Raw genomic sequence first — 20,878 nt, forward strand, 5'->3', positions numbered from 1 at the left:
CGTGGAGATGTAGGGAAGTGGGTCATAACCGAGCGTGGTGCCAGGCGTTCTGCCGTTTCTACGGTGACGCCAGAGCAACTCTCGTACCGGCGCAGATGTTCCCAAGTGCGGGTAAGGGCAGAAACGGTTTGCTCAGAACCGGAAAGGCGGGGCCCTGTGCGTAATCTCCTGACGTTGTTTTGTCGTGGTCTGGACCCCATGTAGGGAGGATTACCTGCTTCCCAAGAGATAATCTTTCGATATGTGAGGAAGAAGATGATGTCTACAGCACAACTGCCTCCATTTCTGTTTTGGCAACATTGATACAAACTATTAATTTAATAATATTTTTGAACTGCAGTCTAATCTGGGTACCAGCTGGGACTCTGGCACCTGTTAGTGTTTGTGTTGACAGGTTATTTGGTTTTACCTGATGCAGCTTGGCTCTGGGAGCATGGCTGATCTCAGATCAGTTATTTCACTATATCGCCTTGGCTCCTTGTGAGTCTTGTGGTCTTTTTGAAACACAGGCTCTGCCAGCGTGAATCCTTATATTTATTTATTCAGCAAACGCTTTTTTTCCAAAGCGAAGTACAAGTGAGAAAGCAGATCAATTAGGGTTATGGGCCGTTATCAGGGGCCCAGTGGAGAAATCACTCTGCCGGTCATGGGATTTGAACAAATAACCTTTGATTTACTGTTCAGTCCTAACCCACACTCACGCCGGAGATGTGGATGAAGGAGAGCCTGGGCCTGCTCTGACCTGGGAGGGATGTTTCAGCCGTCTTCCATGACCGCTCGTCCAGTACAGGGTTACGGAGAGCATGGAGGCCCTGGGCACAGCGCAGGGGACACCCTGGACATGTGGGCTATTTAGAGACGCCGTTTTGCTTAATCAGGTGTTTTCGGGAGTGAAAGGAAACCCCACATAACAGAGGGAGATCTGCAGGGGTGGAATTTCACACACCCATCCCCCAGATGTGTGAGAGTATCCACTGAGGCAGCATCTTCTCATCAGATCTGCATTCCCTAAGAAGTTTAAACACCAGACCGTCAGGTGGTGCTACATTTGAGGGCTTTCAGATGGATTCAGGGTATTTACTCCTTTGGCTGAGGCCCTGAGACACCGACGGTTGTTTTAGGTGCCAGGTTCTTCCATAATTGCATGATTGGATGTTGGAATGGGCAGATGGGTCAGGAAGAAGTGAGCTGGCTCGCTGGGAATCTGGCTTATGGTGATGGCCGCCGGTGATTTCCGGGCCTTTCCAGGCCCGTTGTCTATGCTATGGTGCATAAGGGTCTGCCCATGTGACCCCCCCCATCCCTTCCCTGTAGGCTCGGTCTTATCTTTCTCCAGGCTCCTCTATGAAGCCCAGGGACAAAGCCTTTGCTATCCCATAATACTGAGATGTATGCCATCCAGAAATGTGTGATATTGTACAGTAATCCCATAGATCACTCGGCTGTCACCCCCTTCTGGGGGGGCGGGGAGGGGGGGTAGCCTTCCTCGTTCATGATGTGAATCAGAGGGCAGATGTTTACTCCGTCTGCATGATGTTTGCCGTGCTTCTCTGCCCTTCCCATGGTTACTTGAGTAAAGATGAACGAATGCTGGGGGCTCATATCTGCACCATCGCTGGTTGTTGCTGGGCAGATCAGCCGTACGGAACCGATGCTGCGTTCTTCTCAGTCGCTGTGGCGTCCCCCAGGCGTGCTCTGTCTTCAGGCTTTGACGGTCTTCTGTTATTAATGGCTGCGTGTTCCAGTCCGAATGATTCCTGCACAGCCCAAAGGACTGCTGTCACAGCGGACCCAGTCACAGTGACTGTGGTCATTTTCATGCCCGCTGTGGATAAAAAGCGGTCTGACCGTGAACGACTGCACCGTGTGAGAAGGCGGTCCGACCGTGAATGACCGCACCGTGTGAGGAAATGGCGGTCCGACCGTGAATGACCGCACCGTATGAGGAAAGGGCGGTCCGACCGTGAATGACCGCACCGTATGAGGAAAGGGCGGTCCGACCGTGAATGACTGCACCGTGTGAGATAAAAGCGATTTGACTGACTGAATGACACAGGGTGACTAATTCTTGTCTCCTGTAGCTCACATTGAGGCCTGTTACTCCACAGAACAATGAGTTCTATAAAACATGAAGCTGCTGCCATTTGGTACGGAGCTGCATCTGTTTATTCTGATGTGGGGTAACATGGAACATTCCTCATACCCAGGATTACATGCTTCACTTCTTACTCTATTGTGTGAAAAGCAGGGTTGCTTTTGGAAGAATAAATAAGTAAAAACGTGATGAATAATGAAAGCCGTCGACGGAGCGGAGATGATCTGCGGAGCACTTCTGCGCTCTGGCTATTTCACCTGTAGCAGTACCGGTAACTCTGACTGGAATGAAAACTAACTTATTTATGTGCTTTTCTGCAACCGGCATGAAGTTGCACTCTGCGACTTTACGGGCACGACCATTAAAGTGCTTTTGTGAGGAATCTGTAGTTAGCCGTAGGGCACCTTTAAGCCAAGAGCCGATACGAGGCGAGGAGACTTTTCCGGAAGGTTCTCTCGAGTAGTTACAGCCCGTGTCAGTTCATTTTTACAACTGAGTTCTCAATTATTCAGTTACCGACTTCAGGTTTGTACCCTATGGTGTAATTTATGGATTTGAACTCTAGAGTAAATCTAATAGAGTAGATTGGTTGTGAGTCATCCTGCAGTGATTTGTGTTTCCAGCTGTATTGTGTGTGTGTGTGTGTGTATGTGTGTGTGGTGTGTACTGGGATATTCTCCTGAACATCTGAACATCTCATATGGTCTTCGCCACCAGTCGTGGAAACTACTCAGTAGCATGCGAGATCATTAACGAGTAAATCGAGTAATAATTAGGGTGCCTCAGCAATAGGGGGGTGGGCTTTTTGTACTGCCTTCTCGTAGACACCGGCTTTTTCCCCAAGACCCACATCCTGATCCCACACGCCGAATGAAACACCTATTCCATCCATCCATTTTCCAAACCGCTTATCCTATTGGGTCGGAGGAAACCCCACGACGACATGGGGAGAACATGCAAACTCCACACACATGTAACCCAGGCGGAGACTCGAACCTGGGTCCCAGAGGTGTGAGGCGACAGTGCTAACCACTGCACCACCATGCCGCCCCTGAAACACCTATTCCTCTTCTAAAAGGATTGTCTGTGTGGAACAAGGCATGGGACGACCCAGGATGGGGCACCAACCCTCAACCACGCTCATACACTGGTCACTCACCCCTGCACTGGCTCGAATTTGGTAACTCCAACAATTAACTTCAGCTTGTGTTCTGACAGAATACAATGTATGTTCCTAAGACACCATAAGCGGTTGGTCAGAGCTGAACCAGGTAGGGCCGAAACGTTCTTGAGATGTTCTTCAAAACAGAAGCAGGGCATTGTTTTTCGATTATGGGAGGAAACCTGCGTGGGTTGAGCACTCGACCACCACACACACGCAGATCTCCATGGCAGGAGCACGCATCCCGCACCCAGACTATTACCATGGAGACCCGAGCGTCCATGTGAAAACCCCAGCATGACAAATTATTATGTCAGCTTCAGATCTTCTCCCATGACGGTCTCACATGACAGGAAATAATTTCAACTTCTTTCAAGCAAACGCAGAGAACCAAGAACCCTCTGAGCTTTGCCACGGAGGTCACTCAGGATCTGTCATCCGCGCTGGATGGTCCAGGGAAAGTGTTCCTGGAGAGATCAATATCTCTGAAATATCCAGGTGCTCATTACCCATCCGCATACTGTCCTGTGTGACTGAACTAGATTAACGCTTTAAAGTGGAACATGTAGGCGAAGAACATTTAATAAAGAAACACCATCGCAGATACTGAGACCTCAGCCTAGTTTGGCTCCTGCCTGGGGCAAGGTGAGATCTTAAATTATCTGTTAATAACTAGTGCTTTTTAATCACTGTCAGTGGCTGGCTGTAGCCTTCCTCCCAGGAGTTTGCTGGCCCCCACGTGTGTAAAGGGCCTTTTCAGGGCCTTCACCTGCCTGCTGGGGCTCTCTGCACAGCATGCGCCTGATTACACAACTTTGCTAGATAAACGAGTCTTTTTCAGTGCTAGTGTAAAATTATAGCTCCTATGCTTCCCGAGACCATTTCACGAATGTAGACCGCAGCAGTATCTGTTTCTCTGCGATGTTTGTGGTAGGTTTACGTGTAGGAATATCCAGCAGGCTGTAGGCACGGCGATCGGCACTCCAGTAAAGGAAGGAACGTTTGTCTGCATTTCAGCTAATCATGTGATGTTTGCAGGTCAGTTGACTCCTGTCGTTCACCCTGTCTGCCGCCCTCCTGCCTCGTTACACTCTGAAGCTGTTAGGCCGTCTTTAATTGTTCAGAGGCTGACCTGACAGCTGAGCATTTTTAGTGGATGTGGTTGGAGTTGACTGTGGTCTTAGGAGACCTTTATGAAACTTGACCCTATTCGTGGAGATACTCGGCCTGGTGGTTTGTGAACTGGGAGGATAAAGACCAGCAGGTCCACATGCGAAGCCACTGCGGTTCCAGGTTACAAGATTAAAAGTGCAGGAATGGGCTGACAGAGGGATGTGATGCAGTGCAGCCGGACCCGAAGCCCACCTCCGGATCGGCGCTTCAGGAGGACAAGCGGCCATGACACAGGGCAGGACGGCAGATCTGTGGAGGCGGCTGAGTCCTGTCTGAGCGGCGCTGCTGGGTGACACCAGGAAGGCGAAAGGGAGAGGGAAGACAAAACCGCTGCTGACGGATCGGGTTTCACAGAAGGGAGGCATCCGATTCAGGATCAGCTCACGTGGGACATTGTTTATCGGGCCTCTCTGGAGCGGCAGGTCTGGATGATGAGCTCAGCTTTTGCTGAAAATTTGTGGGAAAACTTGGGAAAATTGTGCTGCATTTTCCTTTATTATACTTTTCCGAGCAAATCCCCAGTCGTTCCCACTTTTCCAAGTGGATCGGCAGTCATTCAAGCCTGACTGACTATCACTTGGGTATTTAATCTTCTACGAAAGGTTCTTTCGCTTCGTTAGTGCTCTTGAGAGCACGTTTATGGCTGTACCAGTCTAGCACCAGGGGTAGAAACCCTCTGTCTGGAGAGCGATGGGCCGCGTGTGATGTGTGCAGTAAGTGCCTTGTAGCTTGACGGCCAGCATGTTCGGGTGAGAGCGGCTTACAGCACACGTGACCAGCGCTCAGTTTGCTCGAGCGGCTGCACCTGCCCAACTGATGTTTAGGAAGGAGCTAGATGCATCTGAGTCTCCGGTCCTCACTGCGGGCTGCTCCCTGGCTTAGCGCCTGCTGTATACTGGCTTCCTGCTCACGGTCCCTTAGGGAATATGCGAAGCCAGGTACCAAACACAGCATCCTGGCACGGAACCCGGTGTCCTCTACTGGGGTAAATGAACATCTACGTCTGGGCAGCGTCAGTCTGTCTGTAAGCTTGTGTGTGTGATTATAATTGTGGTGTCAGTGGCCTTAATGCCCCTGGTGTGTCTGTCTGGTTGTTAGGCTGTCTGGAGAAGCCCTTAGTATCAGGATGTATTTGAGGCTGAAAGTGCAGGAATGGTCTGTACCCCATCCTGCACCGCTGGTGCCCAGCTCCACCCCCAACTCCCCGGGGACGGTACGGATTGGGGTCTGTGACGGGAATGAGAGAGGTCCCAGCAGTCCTCCGGAACTCGTCCAAACGTTTCTGCACGCTAAACCTTATTGCCGGAGCTTCTGTCGCAGGCCATGGCTGTTTTTGGGATTCCCGCTGTCCTCGGAATCTTCCCGAGGTCGGCATTTCCCACATGCTGCCTGGTACATCAATGCTCTGACGTTTAGGGGGCGTGCACTGTGCCGCCCCGGACGCATGCTGACCCTGCTCTGTATGTGTGCATGACTGATTACTGATTATTGATTACTCAGTGCGACCAGAAGGCCCTCAGGGTGGCTCTCGGACCCATTAGTTTTTCCTAACCAAACCTCGCTGACATGCCTAACCACGTTCGCCATGCTGTTCGGCTTTAAGGACGGAGGTCTGGTCACCACGGTGAGCTTAGATCCGTATGAGAAGTTTTGAAGCTAATTCCTCTTGTCCTGGGATACGCAGAGAAAGGGGGCAGTAATAATGTACGCGCGGTAAAGTCAGCCGACTTGAGCCCCCACAAAGCCGTTCCTGTCCCAGGGTGACTGATGGCTTGCCAGCCTCTCCCTAGTTTAGCCCTGGGTTGTTTTTAAGTCTTAACGGGAGTCTTTCTACTCACTTTGGCAGATAAATCCTGGTGCTTTTAGCCAGACCGAACTTTGACCGATTTTAACTTGAAAGCTTTGTAAAAAAAAAAAGAATAAAGGGGGCGGCAGGAAGCATCTCTGGAAGAAGCCGACAGTCTCTTTCAGAGTAAGAGGTGCTTCAGCAGAGCAGCGAGCGAGCAGACATGGGTTTATCTGCAGCTCGGGTACGTCCAGACGTACTAGAAGGTGTGAAGCTACAGGCCACTTCAACCTTGACAAAGTCCCTTGTCAGCATCGTGGCTGAAGGTGACCATGTACAAGCAGGACAAGCCGGATGTATTCTCATAACTCCCATCTGGGTGCCTGCTTCATCATGATCGAGGTCCGCTTTTGGTACAGGTCCCCCCCCCCCCCCCCAAAGGAGCCTGTCTTTCTCGTGGTCCTGATTTCTGAAGATGAGAGACCAAGGCATAAAATGAACAGTGTGTAACAGGAATCTTCCTTCAGCATGGTTTGTCTCCCGTAGCTGATGGTGGGATGCTGGGTGGACCGGCTCTTACTCGTGCTGGTCGGCCTGAGCACAAACTGCAGAAATGCTGGTTACGAGGAAGAACAGAAGTATCAAACGAAGGCCGAGCTAAACTCACGTCATTGGGGCTTAATGAGAAGAAGGGTAGTTCATAGTGAAATCTGCCCTCTGCTCAGTTTCCTTTGACAGGGAGGTGATCAGCCAGTGTCATGTATATCAGGAAAGTGTACTGATCTGAGCTCAGTTAAACCACACACTTCGCCTCTCCCCCGTAAATAAAGGACAACCATCAGATACTTCTCGGATATTGATTATATGTTTTAAACTGCGTTATTTTTGTCAAAGAGGCCATTTCTTCAGGTGATTTAATGAGCATGTTTAATGGTTATCATCTTTGAACCGGCTCCTCTTTTTATTGCGCTGTGAATTTCGCAGGCCTGCTGAGGTGTCCTGCTGACTGCAGCTCTCCGAGCCGTTTAACCATTTACTGCTGTGCAGCGCTGTGATTGGCTGCCTGGCTGCCCAGTGCCCGGGCTGGGTAGGGTGATGGAAAGTTCAGGGAGAGCACTTGTCATCCTCAGGTTGCCGTGGCGATGAGTCACCTGACATTCATCACTTCCTGTCCAGTCAGTGGACAGGAAGTATCCTCGCGATTCACAGTCAGTGTTACACACTAAACCTTTTCTTCCGGCTTAAAGAAAGGCTGGCCTGCTGATATTTCTTGGTAACTGCCCAGAGGTGTCCAGACCAGTGTGACTTCACCATGGAGGCCAGGCATTAATGTTTGTGTGGGGAAGGGGGTGGAGCTTGCAGTTTTCTCTCATTTTACCTGGTTCTTGTGCTCAGCTCCCTGGTGACCCTGACTCTCGGCAGCTGTGAGTCTTCGCTCTCCACGCAGATGTTCACCTATCCCACACATCACCTGCTGCCGAATGACACGTCTCAGAGAGGCCTCTTTAATCTGCATCAGCCTTTGTTTCCACACAACCTATTTCCCTACCAAATATGATGTAAGACTGCCCCCGGAGCTCATTTCATTTCCACGGTTAGAGAACCGACTCGATTAGTTTCACTGAAGGCTTTGGAATTTTATTTATTTTTTTCCTGATGGTTTTTTAGCGAATTAAAACGCCCTGCTTTTTGGACAGCCGGCTCGTACTGCTGGTGAATGACATCCGCCTCGCCCTTTCCTCTTCCCACGCTGGAGAGATGCGCGGCTTGGCTGCCCGGTGATCGCGTCACTGGTGCCCTCTCTTCCTTCCTGTGACATCCGTGGACAGACCCTCGGCTTTGTGGTTTTTGTCCAGTAACATTGTGCCGTCTGTCCGCTTTCACCAAGATGTCTTATACAGGATCTACTCCATCAAATTTCCTTAAGCCGCCCTGACATTGATCAATTTGTTAAAACCAGGAAATGTAATTTGATTCAGTATGGCGAGATAGATCCCCCCCCCCCCATGTTTCATGTTTTAGCGAGTCAGGGATGGTCGTCCCCCTTGACCTTCACCCTCACAGAAACACAGCAGTCAGGGTTTAGCGATGTGTCCGAAATGCTGACTGTTCCATTGCCGTTACCCAATACGATGTCTACGTTGCTTTTCTTTGTTTTGAAGCCCTTCTTCAGTGTCAGGCAGAAGGTGATTGGGCTGCATGTTTCCATAGACACGTGGCCCGTGGGCCGGCTTTGACGGGCTTGGTGCTCACGGCCGCATGGCCCGTAGGAGCTGACTCGGGTCTCCAGCGATCCAAGGGCTGGAGACATCACTGACCAGCTTCTTACTGTACACAGAAAGTGCTGCTTTTTCCAACGGGCAATTCCAGACTGAGGATTGCTAGCGTAACAACCAGAGGTGGAAAGTTCCGGAAAGTAAAAATCCAGACCAAGGTTTTGCTTCAACCAACCAGTTGAGTATAAAGAATCACAGTCACAGAGGACTCAAGTAGTTGGTGGAAGCAAGATCTTGGTCTGGATTTTAACTTCCTGGACCTGAACGTTCCACCTCAACTGAAAGTTCCCATCATTCTGCTCTTGGCTCTTGCTTCTTTCCAGTGACCTTGAGGTATAGCAAAGCCAAGCAGTCCCACGGAGGCTCTGACTCCCCCCCTCGTGGAGCAGCTTAAAAATGAACATGCCCGGTGACTTCAGTTCGGGGGGGGGGAGTGTTGAGAACCCACCCATGACGCTCAGGGCGCCCCCCCACTCAGACTCCCTCTGCATATCCCGTAGAGAACGATGTGATGCGTGAAAGTGGGCCGCGTTCAAGCTGGCCGTCCTTGGGAAAAAGAGGCCACCCTTCAGGGTGATATCCTGTAATGTCTCTCCCGTCCCAGATGAAGGCGCTCTTGCAGTGTCGGCTTCCTACAGCGAATTCGGCGGGTGATCAGTGAGACATCAGCCCTGCAGTGACCCCTCGCTTTTCTCAGGGACATGACACGCTCCCTGTTTTAAGACCTTCTGCTCTCTGAAACGATTTCAGGTCGAAGGTTCTGTCTCGGTTTGTGTTTCTGTTTGTGGTCCGAATGTGTGTGGACAGATTGACCCAAAAGGTCCAGGGTGAAGCAGAATATAAATTTACATCGTGGGTGTGTCTGATGGTGGATAAAAAATAAAAACTGACGAGTCGATAACTCGTCTTGAGATGGTGCCTGTTACCGCGGTGGGGCCATGGGGATCGAGTGTATCAGTACGCTGTGCACGTCAGGTGAAGCGTGTCAAAAGGTACAGACGTACACAAGGACAGGTGTGGTCTACCATCTGCAGTTTGTCACAGCGCCCCCTGTTGTCCTTTCTTATTAATTTATTTTATGTAACATCCTACCAAACAAAGTCCTTAACAATTTGTTTAGAGGTAATGAGTCAATTAGAGACTAACATAGTTAATAACATTACGAGCAGACAGAACAGTAATTACTGTTATAAAGTTTTTCAGTTCCCTGTGCAGAGTCAGCTTTCTGTCCTATACAGTGAATTATTGTTCTGGGCTGTTCTTCTCTCCTGTAGTGAAAAGGCAGCAACAATAGAGAGAAAAATATGTTCATTGGCTCAGATTAAAGGTTTCTCTGAAGAACTGTGAGGCTGATAATTTTCATGGGTAAATGTCCATCTCCCTGGGGCGTAAAGCTGAGGTACATCCAGCTTGGGATGGTAGTCCATGAACACACACACACACACACACACACACACACACACACACACACACAATGGCACTCTCTGGGCAGCACCAGTTAGCCTATCAGCATGTCTGTGGACTGTACCAAACTGCCTATATGTGGACTGTACCAAACTGCATGTCTGTGGACTGTACCAAACTGCCTGTCTGTGGACTGTACCAAACTGCATGTCTGTGGACTGTACCAAACTGCCTATATGTGGACTGTACCAAACTGCATGTCTGTGGACTGTACCAACCTGCCTGTCTGTGGACTGTACCAAACTGCCTATCTGTGGACTGTACCAAACTGCCTGTCTGTGGACTGTACCAACCTGCCTGTCTGTGGACTGTACCAAACTGCCTGTCTGTGGACTGTACCAAACTGCCTGTCTGTGGACTGTGCTCTGGCACGTTCCATGGTTCTGACTTCACGGTCTGGTTTGTATTCCTGTTATTCAACTGGAAAATTAGACTTAGACCGATGAGAAGGTGTATAAATGAGAGTCCGCCTTCAGCATATTCTTGATAACCTTCTTTTTAGTACTTCTCAATAATTTAAGCTTTAATTTTCTCCGTGACGTTCCCCTCCTGCTGTCGGGTGAGGAGCTGCTTCGCCTACAACTTTCGCCTCCTGTCGGGGGTTCGAGAGACTAGGAAGCATTTCCATCCAGGGTTGTATTACCTGCTTCACTCTTTCTTTGGACAACCTTTGTGATACTTTTATTGACATTTATTCACTAGATATTTTTAAAATCCCAAGAACCACCTTTTCACACGTTCAGGCTTCCTTGTACAGATGAACATTAAGAACTAGATTCTGTTGTATGATGAAGAATGTAACACCTACTGCACCATTAATATCAGTGTCTTTGGTTTATTATGTTCTTTCATGTAAGAGTCATTGCTACTGGGTTTTGTGGGTGAGGACACAGGTTGTAGATGACTCCACAGGTTGTAGATGACTCCACAGGTTGTAGATGACTCCACTGAAGAGTCATCAAAGACAAACAAGCTAGCAGCTACAAACTGCCATGAAGGATCAGGACCAGTGTTTCTTGGGGACCTTCAGACAGTCCATGTTTTTGCTCCCTCCCAGCTCCATATCAAAAAGACTGTATACTGTCTGACAAGGTGCTTTGAGGGAGCAAAAACATGCACCAACTGTGGGTTCCTGAAGAGCAGGTTGGGAAACACTGATTTAGACTAATCTCTCAGACATGGGATTGGAATTTCTGTGATCCTATGGATGTGAAAGCTGGACCATGAGGAATCCGGAGCAGAAGGTGAGCGGCAGGTTGGAACTCTGCTCCTGGTCCAAGGCTTTTAAGAATAACACAGACGGGAAGGAAACCCAACAAGCAGATTCTTGATCAGATCCAGCCCAGATTTTCTCGTGAAGCATAAATGATAAGTTTGAAACTGTTCTGTTTCGGGTATGAGAAGACCTAAAACACTGGAGAAGGGTTCATTCTTGGAAAAGCTGGAGGTAACAGAGGAAGAAGACAAGCAGCAGCAAGATAGATGGACTCAGTATTGTAAGAATGAACATGCCTTTGGGAACACTTAAGGCGGAAGACGGAAAGTTCTGCACAGACCGCTTCATTATTGTTGATTCCTCCCATTTTATTACTTAACGGGGACCTGTCTGACAAATAATAATTGATTCGCAGTTATTTACCGACAGTTAGGCCCTTAATGATAAAGAGTTAGCTGGCTAGCAGCGCAGCCTGTGCACCCGCTGTCAGTTTGCTGCATTTCACTGTTTACTGAGGCGTGGGCAACTTCTCTGCTGCTGACGTGGCATAATCGAGATTTGGGAGAGGCTTAATGTTCGGAAGCGGATGACAAATCGCGTCGCGTTTCGTTGGGGTTGCCTTGTCTCTCCCGATTTAATGAGCCAAGAGCAGCAGCGTCCTTGGGCAGTTATCAAAGGGGACAGTGTGTGAGCGCTCGCCGCACGGTGACTCATTGAAGCGGCCCTTTGTTTCGGCACGACGAACCCTTCAGTGTGACATCACTTCCCAGCACAGAGCCATCATACAGGATTCCCTGGAACCGGAAAATAGGTCCTCTTTGTTGTCGCTCTGACGGCTGTGGGTGACATGTCGGCCTGCTCCTGGGGCACCGCCGCAGCCTCAGACCCCGCTGAAGGTGCAGACGTCGCTCTTTATTGGTGTTCGCAATTCCTGCAAATGGCTTTGTCTTAATGATGTTTGTTGCCTCTCTTGCCCCCTCCCACACAAGCAGTGTTGCTGTGAGCCTGACATCCTATCAGGTTCTGCCGTCCTGTGCTGTCAGCTCCACGCATGCTGCCAAACTGCCTGGTTTGTCTGCATCACTGCAGCTGCATTAGTACTGTTTCCCACCATCGACAACAGCTTCATTCCAACTGACTGTGCATCTGTGTGCTGAACGGATCCCCCTGGAAATGCTTATCTGCCTGCCTGACTGTCCTGCTGTCTGTCTGTTTACCTGTCTTTGTGCCTGCCTACCTGTCTATCTGTCTTTCTCTCTGCTTGTCTGCTTTTTCTGTCTTTCTCCCTACTAGTCTATGTATCTGATTGTTTACCTGTCTGTCTGTCTGCTTGTCCGTCTGTCTGTTTTTTGTCCTTCTCCCTACCTACCTGTCTATCTGTCTGTTTTTCTGTCTTTCTCCCTGCCTGTCTGCCTGCCTGCCTGTCCAACTATCTGTCTGTGTTGGCCTGGAACCTCCAGCCCCTTGCTGCCTCTCTCTTTCCCTTCTGTCCGCTCTGCTCCCAATGCCCCTGTTGTGTAACGGGCTAACCACACTCTATGACCTTCCAAATGCAGATATCCTCATGTATATTCATGCATATTTATCTGCGTCTGGGATCTATCACATTTTAGGTCTTTTATTTGTCCTGTAAAAGCTCATGGTGTCTCATCCTTTAGCAGTTACCAGCGTCTCTTCACCTTAGCTCGCTCAAGCGGCTGTTTAAAACGAAGTACAAGGTCAGCCTGTGCTGGCTTGCAGTCTCTGTGATGGACAGTTCAGCCCAGATCTTATGCGTCCCTTGGTATATGATCACACGATGGCGGCTTGGAGCAGTCGGAGCGGACAGAGGCCTGACCACTGCGGCCAGAGCGGTGCTCAGACTCATTCTGTATTCGTGGGGGTGGGCGTTCTTCGCTGTTATTTTTACAGTTCTGCTGTCCTTCTTGGTGCTGTGTTTAGGTTGTGTCACGTCGGTCAGGGTGCCGTTTGTCGCCAAACCGGCAGATTCTGACAAAGATGACAGCTGTTTTAGGAAGGAAATAGTCCGGCTGGCTGAGGAGCACCGTAGTGGAACTTTTGTAGCAGAGTAAAATGATATCAGTAATATCTCCTGCGAGCTGTGAGCTATGCGGGCAGGATGCAGGGTGGTGGGATTCCTAGTCAGGGAGCTTCCAACATAGCAGCCCCCCCCCCCCCCCCAAGGCTCCGTGATGAGTGACACTGTACATCACATCAGTGACTGTAAACCACAACTGAGGCGTAGGGGCAGGTTTCTCTGTGACATAATGGAGATTACCGCTCACAAAAGGGGCTGCTTATTCTCGATAAAGCTCAGGCGCAGGGGAATTGCATGCCTGCATGCCTGTAAGGTGTGTGTTTGTGGGTGTGTGTATGTTACGGGCGAGCTTGCTTTTTATCAACTCACCATTCTTTATCACTTTGGATTAGCACTCGTTTACTAGATCACCAAGGCAGTTATGTAACTGCACATCAAAGGCGACTCGTTACGGCTCAGCCAGCTTCATTAAACATGACCGGCACGCCACAGGCCTGAACGGCTGTCAGCCTAGATATTGCTCTGATTTGATGACCCAATTAGTGTTTGGCTTGGGTGGCCCCCTGCTATGTGGGAATCCTCTGGGATTCTGGGTAATGGAGTTTTTGTGAGCTTAGAGGCGGCACCTTCACTACCAAGGGGACAGTGGAATTCTTGTGTGTGTGTGTGTGGGCTGTAGCCTGAGTGAGGTGCAGTGACTGTCTAGTATCACCCAGAACCGCCGAGGCTGCAGCAGACTTCAGAAACAGCTTCACCTTTTATGCAAAATATGATAAGTACAGTTCAGAAGGCTGAAGGGTGTATGGGTGAGTGTCAGCATTTGTGTATAAATACAGAACAGTGAAGGGGGTGTCCTGCAGTGTGTTGGTCAGGGACGCCCAGAGCCAGAGTCACATGCTGGCAGGAACAGAAAACAAGGACAGTGATGCCAGATCCAGTGGTTTGAATGGGTGTGAACATGCACCAGTCCAGTGAGTGTGACGAGTGTGCGTGTGGATTATGTTTGTATTACATTGTGGGGACCAAATGCCCGCCCCCACAATATGATAAAAGATCTGTCAGTGCAATCAATAAAGCAAAAATGCTAAAAGTCTCCTATTTTCTTTGGTTACTTATAGTTAAGGTTAGGGCTGGGTCAGGGGTTAAGGTCTTCATGATGGGATTAGAGTTTTCCCCATAGAAGTGAATGGAGAGTCCCCACAAAGATATAATTACAAACCTGTGTGTGTGTGTGTACGTGTGTCCAGTACGTTTATGCAGAGCTCCATTTAAAGCAGGCTGATCCCTCCGCTGAAGGTTTTGTATTTTATTTTATTATGATTTACCTGAGTGGGAGGAGCCTTTATGATTACGTTCTCCGGCTCGACCTGAAGGCTGATCACCCCCCCCCACCCCGTGCCATGCCGTCTCTCTGTATCATGGACAGCTGCCAGCAGCAGACTGCCTGCAGAAGATGGACGCAGTCTATTATAGCATCAAGTGACGCTGCTCTGCTCCCCATGGTATCCCCGGGAGCCGGGGGATGGTCCCTCGAGGGCTGTGGTTTACTCTCCCTATAGTTGAGTGCATGTTCATTATAGATCAACAATCAATATGTCTGAGAGAGTGATGCCGGAGGCCTGTGGGGGCCCCACCGTCTGATCCTTCATACACTGGCGAAGCACAGTGATGCTGAGGGCTTGTGGGGGTCCCCCCAGGCTGATCCTTCACTTGTTGGTGAAGCTCAGAGATGCTGGATGCCTGTGAGGGCACTGCTGGCTGATCCTTCATTCGCTGGTGAAGCACAGTGATGCAGATAGCCTGTGGGGGGCTCACTGATTGGTTCTCCACCTACTGGTGAAGCACAGTGACGGTGGGGACCTGTGGGGGGCCCGCTGGTGCAGAGGTGTGGAAGTGAGGCTGAGCCAGTGGCCTGCAGGCTCCTCCCTCCTGCACTCACTGGATAGGCCAGAAAATCACTCCGAACCTGCATCTGGATCAATAAGCTTATAACTCCTCGACAAACATGATGAATTATGTTCTTGTAAATTTACCAAGTAATGATATTTTCCCAGTGCAGTCCATTCGTGAGACTCTCACAGGTCATGCTCTGTGTGCCAAGGTGAGATTAGTGCACAAATTCATGTAGCTTTCAGAGGGTGAAGCATCCAGAGGTTGGTGCCAGGTTTTCCCATGCACCCACCCCCCCCCCCCCACACACACACACACAAACACATACACAAGCCTGTACTCATATCTTTGTATGTACCATCATTTCTATGGGCAAACCCCTAATCCCAACAATGACATCCTTAACCCCCTACCCAGCCCTAACCTTAACCATAAGTAACCATCTTTTGGATTTTATTTTGTGTTTTGATTGCATTCACAGATTTTTACATCTACAGACCAAAAAAATGGTCTGCTGTTGAAACCACGGATTAGCAGGAGCGCCCTGAGGTGTGGTACAGAAATTCCATTATTGTGTGTTGCTGTGCTACTTCCCTTAAGCAGAAAACGACACCAGCTTGTATTGTTGCTGTGTTCTGTTTGCTTATATGAGACCCGTGTGAACATCAGATCGGTAGCATGCGGAGCTTCCACATAGGACCCCCCGTTTGCATGCTGGCTTCCCGCTCAAGCCCCCCAGTCCACCTTCTCCCATCTCCAGCGGCCCCCTTCGTAATTCCTGTGCTCTGCAGTCTTCATCTTTCGGTTGGATGGTCGTCTCCTTGTGCTGTCAGGGCTTGGCTTTCCTGCTTGGCCGGTATGAAGACCTCCAGGCTCCATAGGGAGTCTCTCCACAGTTCACACTTAAACACTGTACCAAAATTCTCCAAAACGTGCATGAGGGTGGCATCAAATTTCAAAAAATTGCGTCTCCTGCCTTTGCTTGGGGCAGGTAAACCCAGATGGATTACAGTTCAACTTTGTTTACCTGAATTTTATGTAGCTTACCAAGGCGGATTTCACAACTAGATGTTCTTCAGGGAGGACTTTGGGAACTGGGATTTGAACATAGAGGAGTTTGCCTGTGTTACAGCATCTCTGATGGGTTCATATAGTGTTTTGTTCCAGTTTAGCCCTGTTTATCCAGGTTAATTCCCCAAAGCTGTGCTGTTCCATCCATGGACAGTTGTGTTGTTCTGTGACTGATCACCAGGGGTATCCAAGCTCTCCTGACCTAGAAACAAACTGCAGCAGATTATGTGTGAGGCTTTGAAGGGCCTTAGCTCAGACAAAGGTTCAGGAACTGTTACACACAGGGTCGCTTTCACTAGGCGCCCGTCACAAGTGGCTGAAGATGGAGATTTGAGGGAGAGGTCATTCCTTATTTCAGTGGTATATCCTGGAAAGTTTCCCTCATAAGGAAGGATCAGTGAGAGTCTCTCAGTTCACAGACCTTGGTGTCTGCTACAGGATCTCGTCAAAACCTATACCTGTGGTTGTGATTATTTAAATTTATCGTATGCATTATATTAGGTAGTCCAGGTTTATAATTCTCCCTTTAATTTCAGCAAACAGCACCTCATATTACCTAATTTTTCTGTCGTATTTATGGATATCAGGTACAGACTGACAGTACGGGCCACGTAAGTGCCGGCAGCTGGACCTGCCCTCGCCTGCCCCCGTAATTAAATACAGGAAAATCCAGTTATAATGGACTTCAAGGGACATGGCAAAACAGTCCGTTATGTCCAAAGTCCAGAGTTGCTGTATGCCCAGAACACAACTACAGGACACCATTTACTCATGCCACACCCCAGCAGACACACTCGTGGTACAGATTATTATATTGTACATGTAGTAATCCGACTGACCAGATGCGTGACTATTAATAATCCCGACTATGTATCTGCGCTGGATATCACCGGCACGCTACGCGCCTTGTAGGCGGAGCCTGCATGTCAGTTATTGCAAACAAAACTACAGCTAAAAGTGGCCCTGGGGAGAAAATTATTTGTCCGTTATAAGTGAAATTCCGTTATATTCAAATCCGCTATATCAGATGCTTTTTCTGCATGTTCAAAAAGGCACACGGCCGGTACCAGCAGACCTCGTCCGTTATAGATGATATTCCAGCATAAGCGAGTGACGTTTTAATGGGATTTTACTGCACTCGTTGCGATTGGTCACCTGTGCTGTTTCTGAAGAAGTCTGATGATAGCTCACAGCCTTGACTGCATCCTCCTGCCTGAGAAATTTCACTCTGCTGCTCGGCTGTAGAAGATGATTTACAGCTTCATCCCTCTGGTTATGGAGCGACCATCAGATGGCAGTATGGAGGCTTGTTGGTTTAAGGTAGAGCTGTGGTGTCAGATTGGAGCACTGGGTGAAGGCTCTTCGGGAAGGATGGAGGGACCTGCTCTCCCCGCAATAGAGAAGGGGTCCAGGTCGAGTCCTTCTCCACGTTCTGTTCCCCTACCTTTATTTCCGGTGTATGTATTTTCCTGTGAACCTATTCTCAGAGTGACGGAGCCCATAGAATTATCAGATTTTTCAGATCTGGGCACCATGAAGCGCGATCTCTCTGGCTACCAGGATTATCGTTCAGAGCTTCTCCTTCACACACCCTCAGACGTCGCTACTTTCCTTAGAGCTGCTGACCAGAAATGGGTCTTGGGTTTCAAGGAAGCTGGGAAACCTTTTGTTGGCCAAGAGACAAAAAAGTGGAGGTGAATATGAAAGGTGAGAACTTAATGACGGTGTGAAAAGGAGCTGAGGATTTCGCAGCTGTGTCCTGCAGCGCTGAAGAGCTACACATAGGAGATGACCAATCAGATTGTAGAGGAGGCTGGACCAACCAATTTGATGTCTTGGTCCCGCCTCCTTAAGTTGGTTGGACAGTTTGATTGGATATCTTTCTGAACCAATCATTGTTCTGCTGTGCTGTCACACCCGGGAGAGCAAGGTGGAGGGGCTGACCCCAGAGTCTTCACCTTGAGTGAGCTTTAGGGTGCAGGTAACCTCGGAGTACTACTGCAGGAAGAGCGAAAATGTGTGATGCCAAAAAGGAGGATGTGTGCACCTAGCTATCTGTGACGTGGGCGGTGCATACTTCAGCTGAGGAGGGATCACTTGTCCTCTCTGTTCTCCTTTCTGTGATCTTTCTCTCTAAATCGTCTCTCTTACTGAGAGATCCGGTGGATTCCTCCGAGCAGCCAGATCTGCTGTTTCCCCTTAACCTTCCCCATATTCAATGATGCTCAGAAACAGATCAGCCGTCCTGCATGAATTACTCTGATTTTTTTTATTAACCCTTAAATGCACTTCCTAAATGTAGACCCAAAATTGCAGCCTGTCTGGTTGGCACTGGGGGGAGAGAAAATAGTGTGTGTGTGTGTGTGTGTGTGTGTGTGTGTGAGCGGGTATACCTATCCTTATGGGGACACAATGTCCCCATAACGTGATAAATATCCGTTTTTTTTCCCTTATGGGGACCGGTTTCCTGGTCCCCATAAGGGAAAACTCTATTTTATAAAAATCTGTAACTGGTATGAAAAAATTAAAAATGCAAAAACTCTTGGATTTTGCTTGTTTACTTAAGGTTATAGTTAGGGCAGGTTGGGGGTTAAGGTTGTCATAGTTAGCGTTAGCATTTTTCCCATAGAAGTGAATGAGCGGGCCCCATACGGATAGGTATGCCCTACATGTGTGTGTGTGTGTGTGTGTGTGTGTGTGTGTGCATGCATGCGTCAATGTGTGCTGATGTGATGAGATGGCAGCTTCATCTGCTGCGTGTCTCCTTTTGTTTTGGTTGAGACCGTTGTGACAGATAGCGGCTGTGAATGTTCACGTTTGAGGAAGGCCTGGGCTTCTTGAAGGTTCTGTGAAGGACGAAGCGGCTCCGAGACGAGTTCCTGTGCAGCTCAGGCCCGTAATGTTGTCGAGCAGGTTGCCACTTGTGACCTTTCTGTTTCCGTTTGCTGTCTTCCAGAGGGATTCTAAGGGACTCTACCTGTTTGAGCTCATCTGCCAACACCTGAACCTGCTCGAGAAGGACTACTTTGGCATCAGATATGTGGACCCGGACAAGCAGAGGGTGGGTTATGGATCCGTTATTTCTCCTTCACACACTCCTATGTCTGACCCTCTGTGACCATCACACATTATGGGAGTAGGCTTAGGGTCATGTCCTTCTGATAACGTGGTCCTGAGTCCATGGATAGTCAGGACCAGCGGTCTCCAGCTTCACATCCAAGTTCAGTGAAGAGAGATCAGCAGCAGTGTGATGTTTGAAGCTGCAGATGAGGACCAAACAGAGGTGTCCTGCCAGATGCTTAAGGCGCGAGGTGCTAGTCCTCAGGGCAAAAAGGTCTGCTGTCGGGCACTGTGTTGTGCAGACCTCAATGTGGAGAGACGACCCTCAGGAGGGATGAAGAGAGCGGACCAAACCATCTGATCAGGTGGGGGAGGCTGGGCTCTTCTGAAGCACACAAAACTTCCAAAGGAAGTTCATCAGTGAATGAAACTTGGGGTACTTTACTCTCATTACTTGCAACAGTCTTTCTATAAAATTCTTCTATAACAAAATAAGCATCAGTGTTATAATCAGTATTAAGCTAATTCCCTACAGGCAGCGTTACTGATGTCCTGACGACCTGTTACATTGTTTTGCAATGAAGAGTCTTTACGTTTTTTTTAATAGGCCCTTACTCTGTGTGAACCTTTTTACATTTTTGTGACAATGTGATTATACAAAGGGATGATGAAATGTGGATGCAACTGCCCTCTCCAGAGATTCTGCTGGGTGTTAGTTGTGTATCTCAGTGAAGAATTTATCGCTCCGGAACCCTTCTGGGTGAGGTCTCGGGGTGTGGTGGGGGGGGGGGGGGGGTTGGGGGTTGGGTGGGGGGGGGGGGGTGGAGGCTTCACACCAGCACACCTGACACAGCTCTCTGGTGAAACATTCAGTCTCCCTCAGGTAGAAAAGTTGAGATGAAAAGCGATGTGGAGGTTTATTAGATGGTATTTGTACACGGGGCCTCAGTTCACCAGTTGTCCTTCCTTTGGACACTTTTGGTAGGTACTGACCAGTGCATACTGGGAACACCCCAAGACCTAACATTTTGGAGATGCTGGCCCAGTCATCTAGCCATCACAATGTCACAAGTCTCTCAGATCCTTATGCTTGCCCATCATTCCTGCTTTCAGCACATCAACTTCAAGAATTGACTGTTCACTTGCCTAATATATAATGGCACCCTTGACAGGTGTCAGTGTAACAAGATAATCAATGTTATTCACTTCAATTTCAATTTTAAGTCTGATCAGTGTATGATGTATTTTCAATATATTTCTATAAATGTAATGGAATATATGCTCTGTAGTCTACGTCCCTAATGTCTAACTGCAAACAGATATCCTGTACAACGTGTGCAATGCACGTTACACTGATGAAGACTCTGTCTCTTGTTTCTAGCATTGGCTGGAGTTCACAAAGTCGATTGCCAAACAGATGAAATGTAAGTACATTCTTTGTCTGGCCTGTGTTCCTCATCCCGCTTAAATGTCATTTACATTGGTAGCCTGCAGTCTCTATGGCCACGGTTTACATTGTTAGCCGTCAGTCTACATGCCGTGGTTTATATTATTAGCCAGCAGTCTGTATGGCCATAGTTTATGTCATTATCCAGCAGTCTGTATGGCTGTGGTTTACATTGTTAGCCAGCAGTCTGTATGGCCGTA

General features: G+C 48.9%; 1 protein-coding gene across 1 annotated transcript in view; it reads left to right on the plus strand.

Moving 5' to 3' along the window:
- The window catches only part of LOC125751974 (FERM domain-containing protein 5-like), a 54,778-nt gene that overhangs the window by 3,877 nt on the left and 30,023 nt on the right, over positions 1-20,878 (plus strand). Inside the window, exons 3-4 of the mRNA XM_049031460.1 lie at positions 19,128-19,232; positions 20,613-20,655. Coding sequence (XP_048887417.1) covers positions 19,128-19,232; positions 20,613-20,655 — 148 coding nt within the window. The remainder of the gene's footprint in view (positions 1-19,127; positions 19,233-20,612; positions 20,656-20,878) is intronic.

The sequence above is a fragment of the Brienomyrus brachyistius genome, chromosome 11 (genome assembly GCF_023856365.1).
Source record: "Brienomyrus brachyistius isolate T26 chromosome 11, BBRACH_0.4, whole genome shotgun sequence".
Taxonomy (NCBI): Eukaryota; Metazoa; Chordata; class Actinopteri; order Osteoglossiformes; family Mormyridae; genus Brienomyrus; species Brienomyrus brachyistius.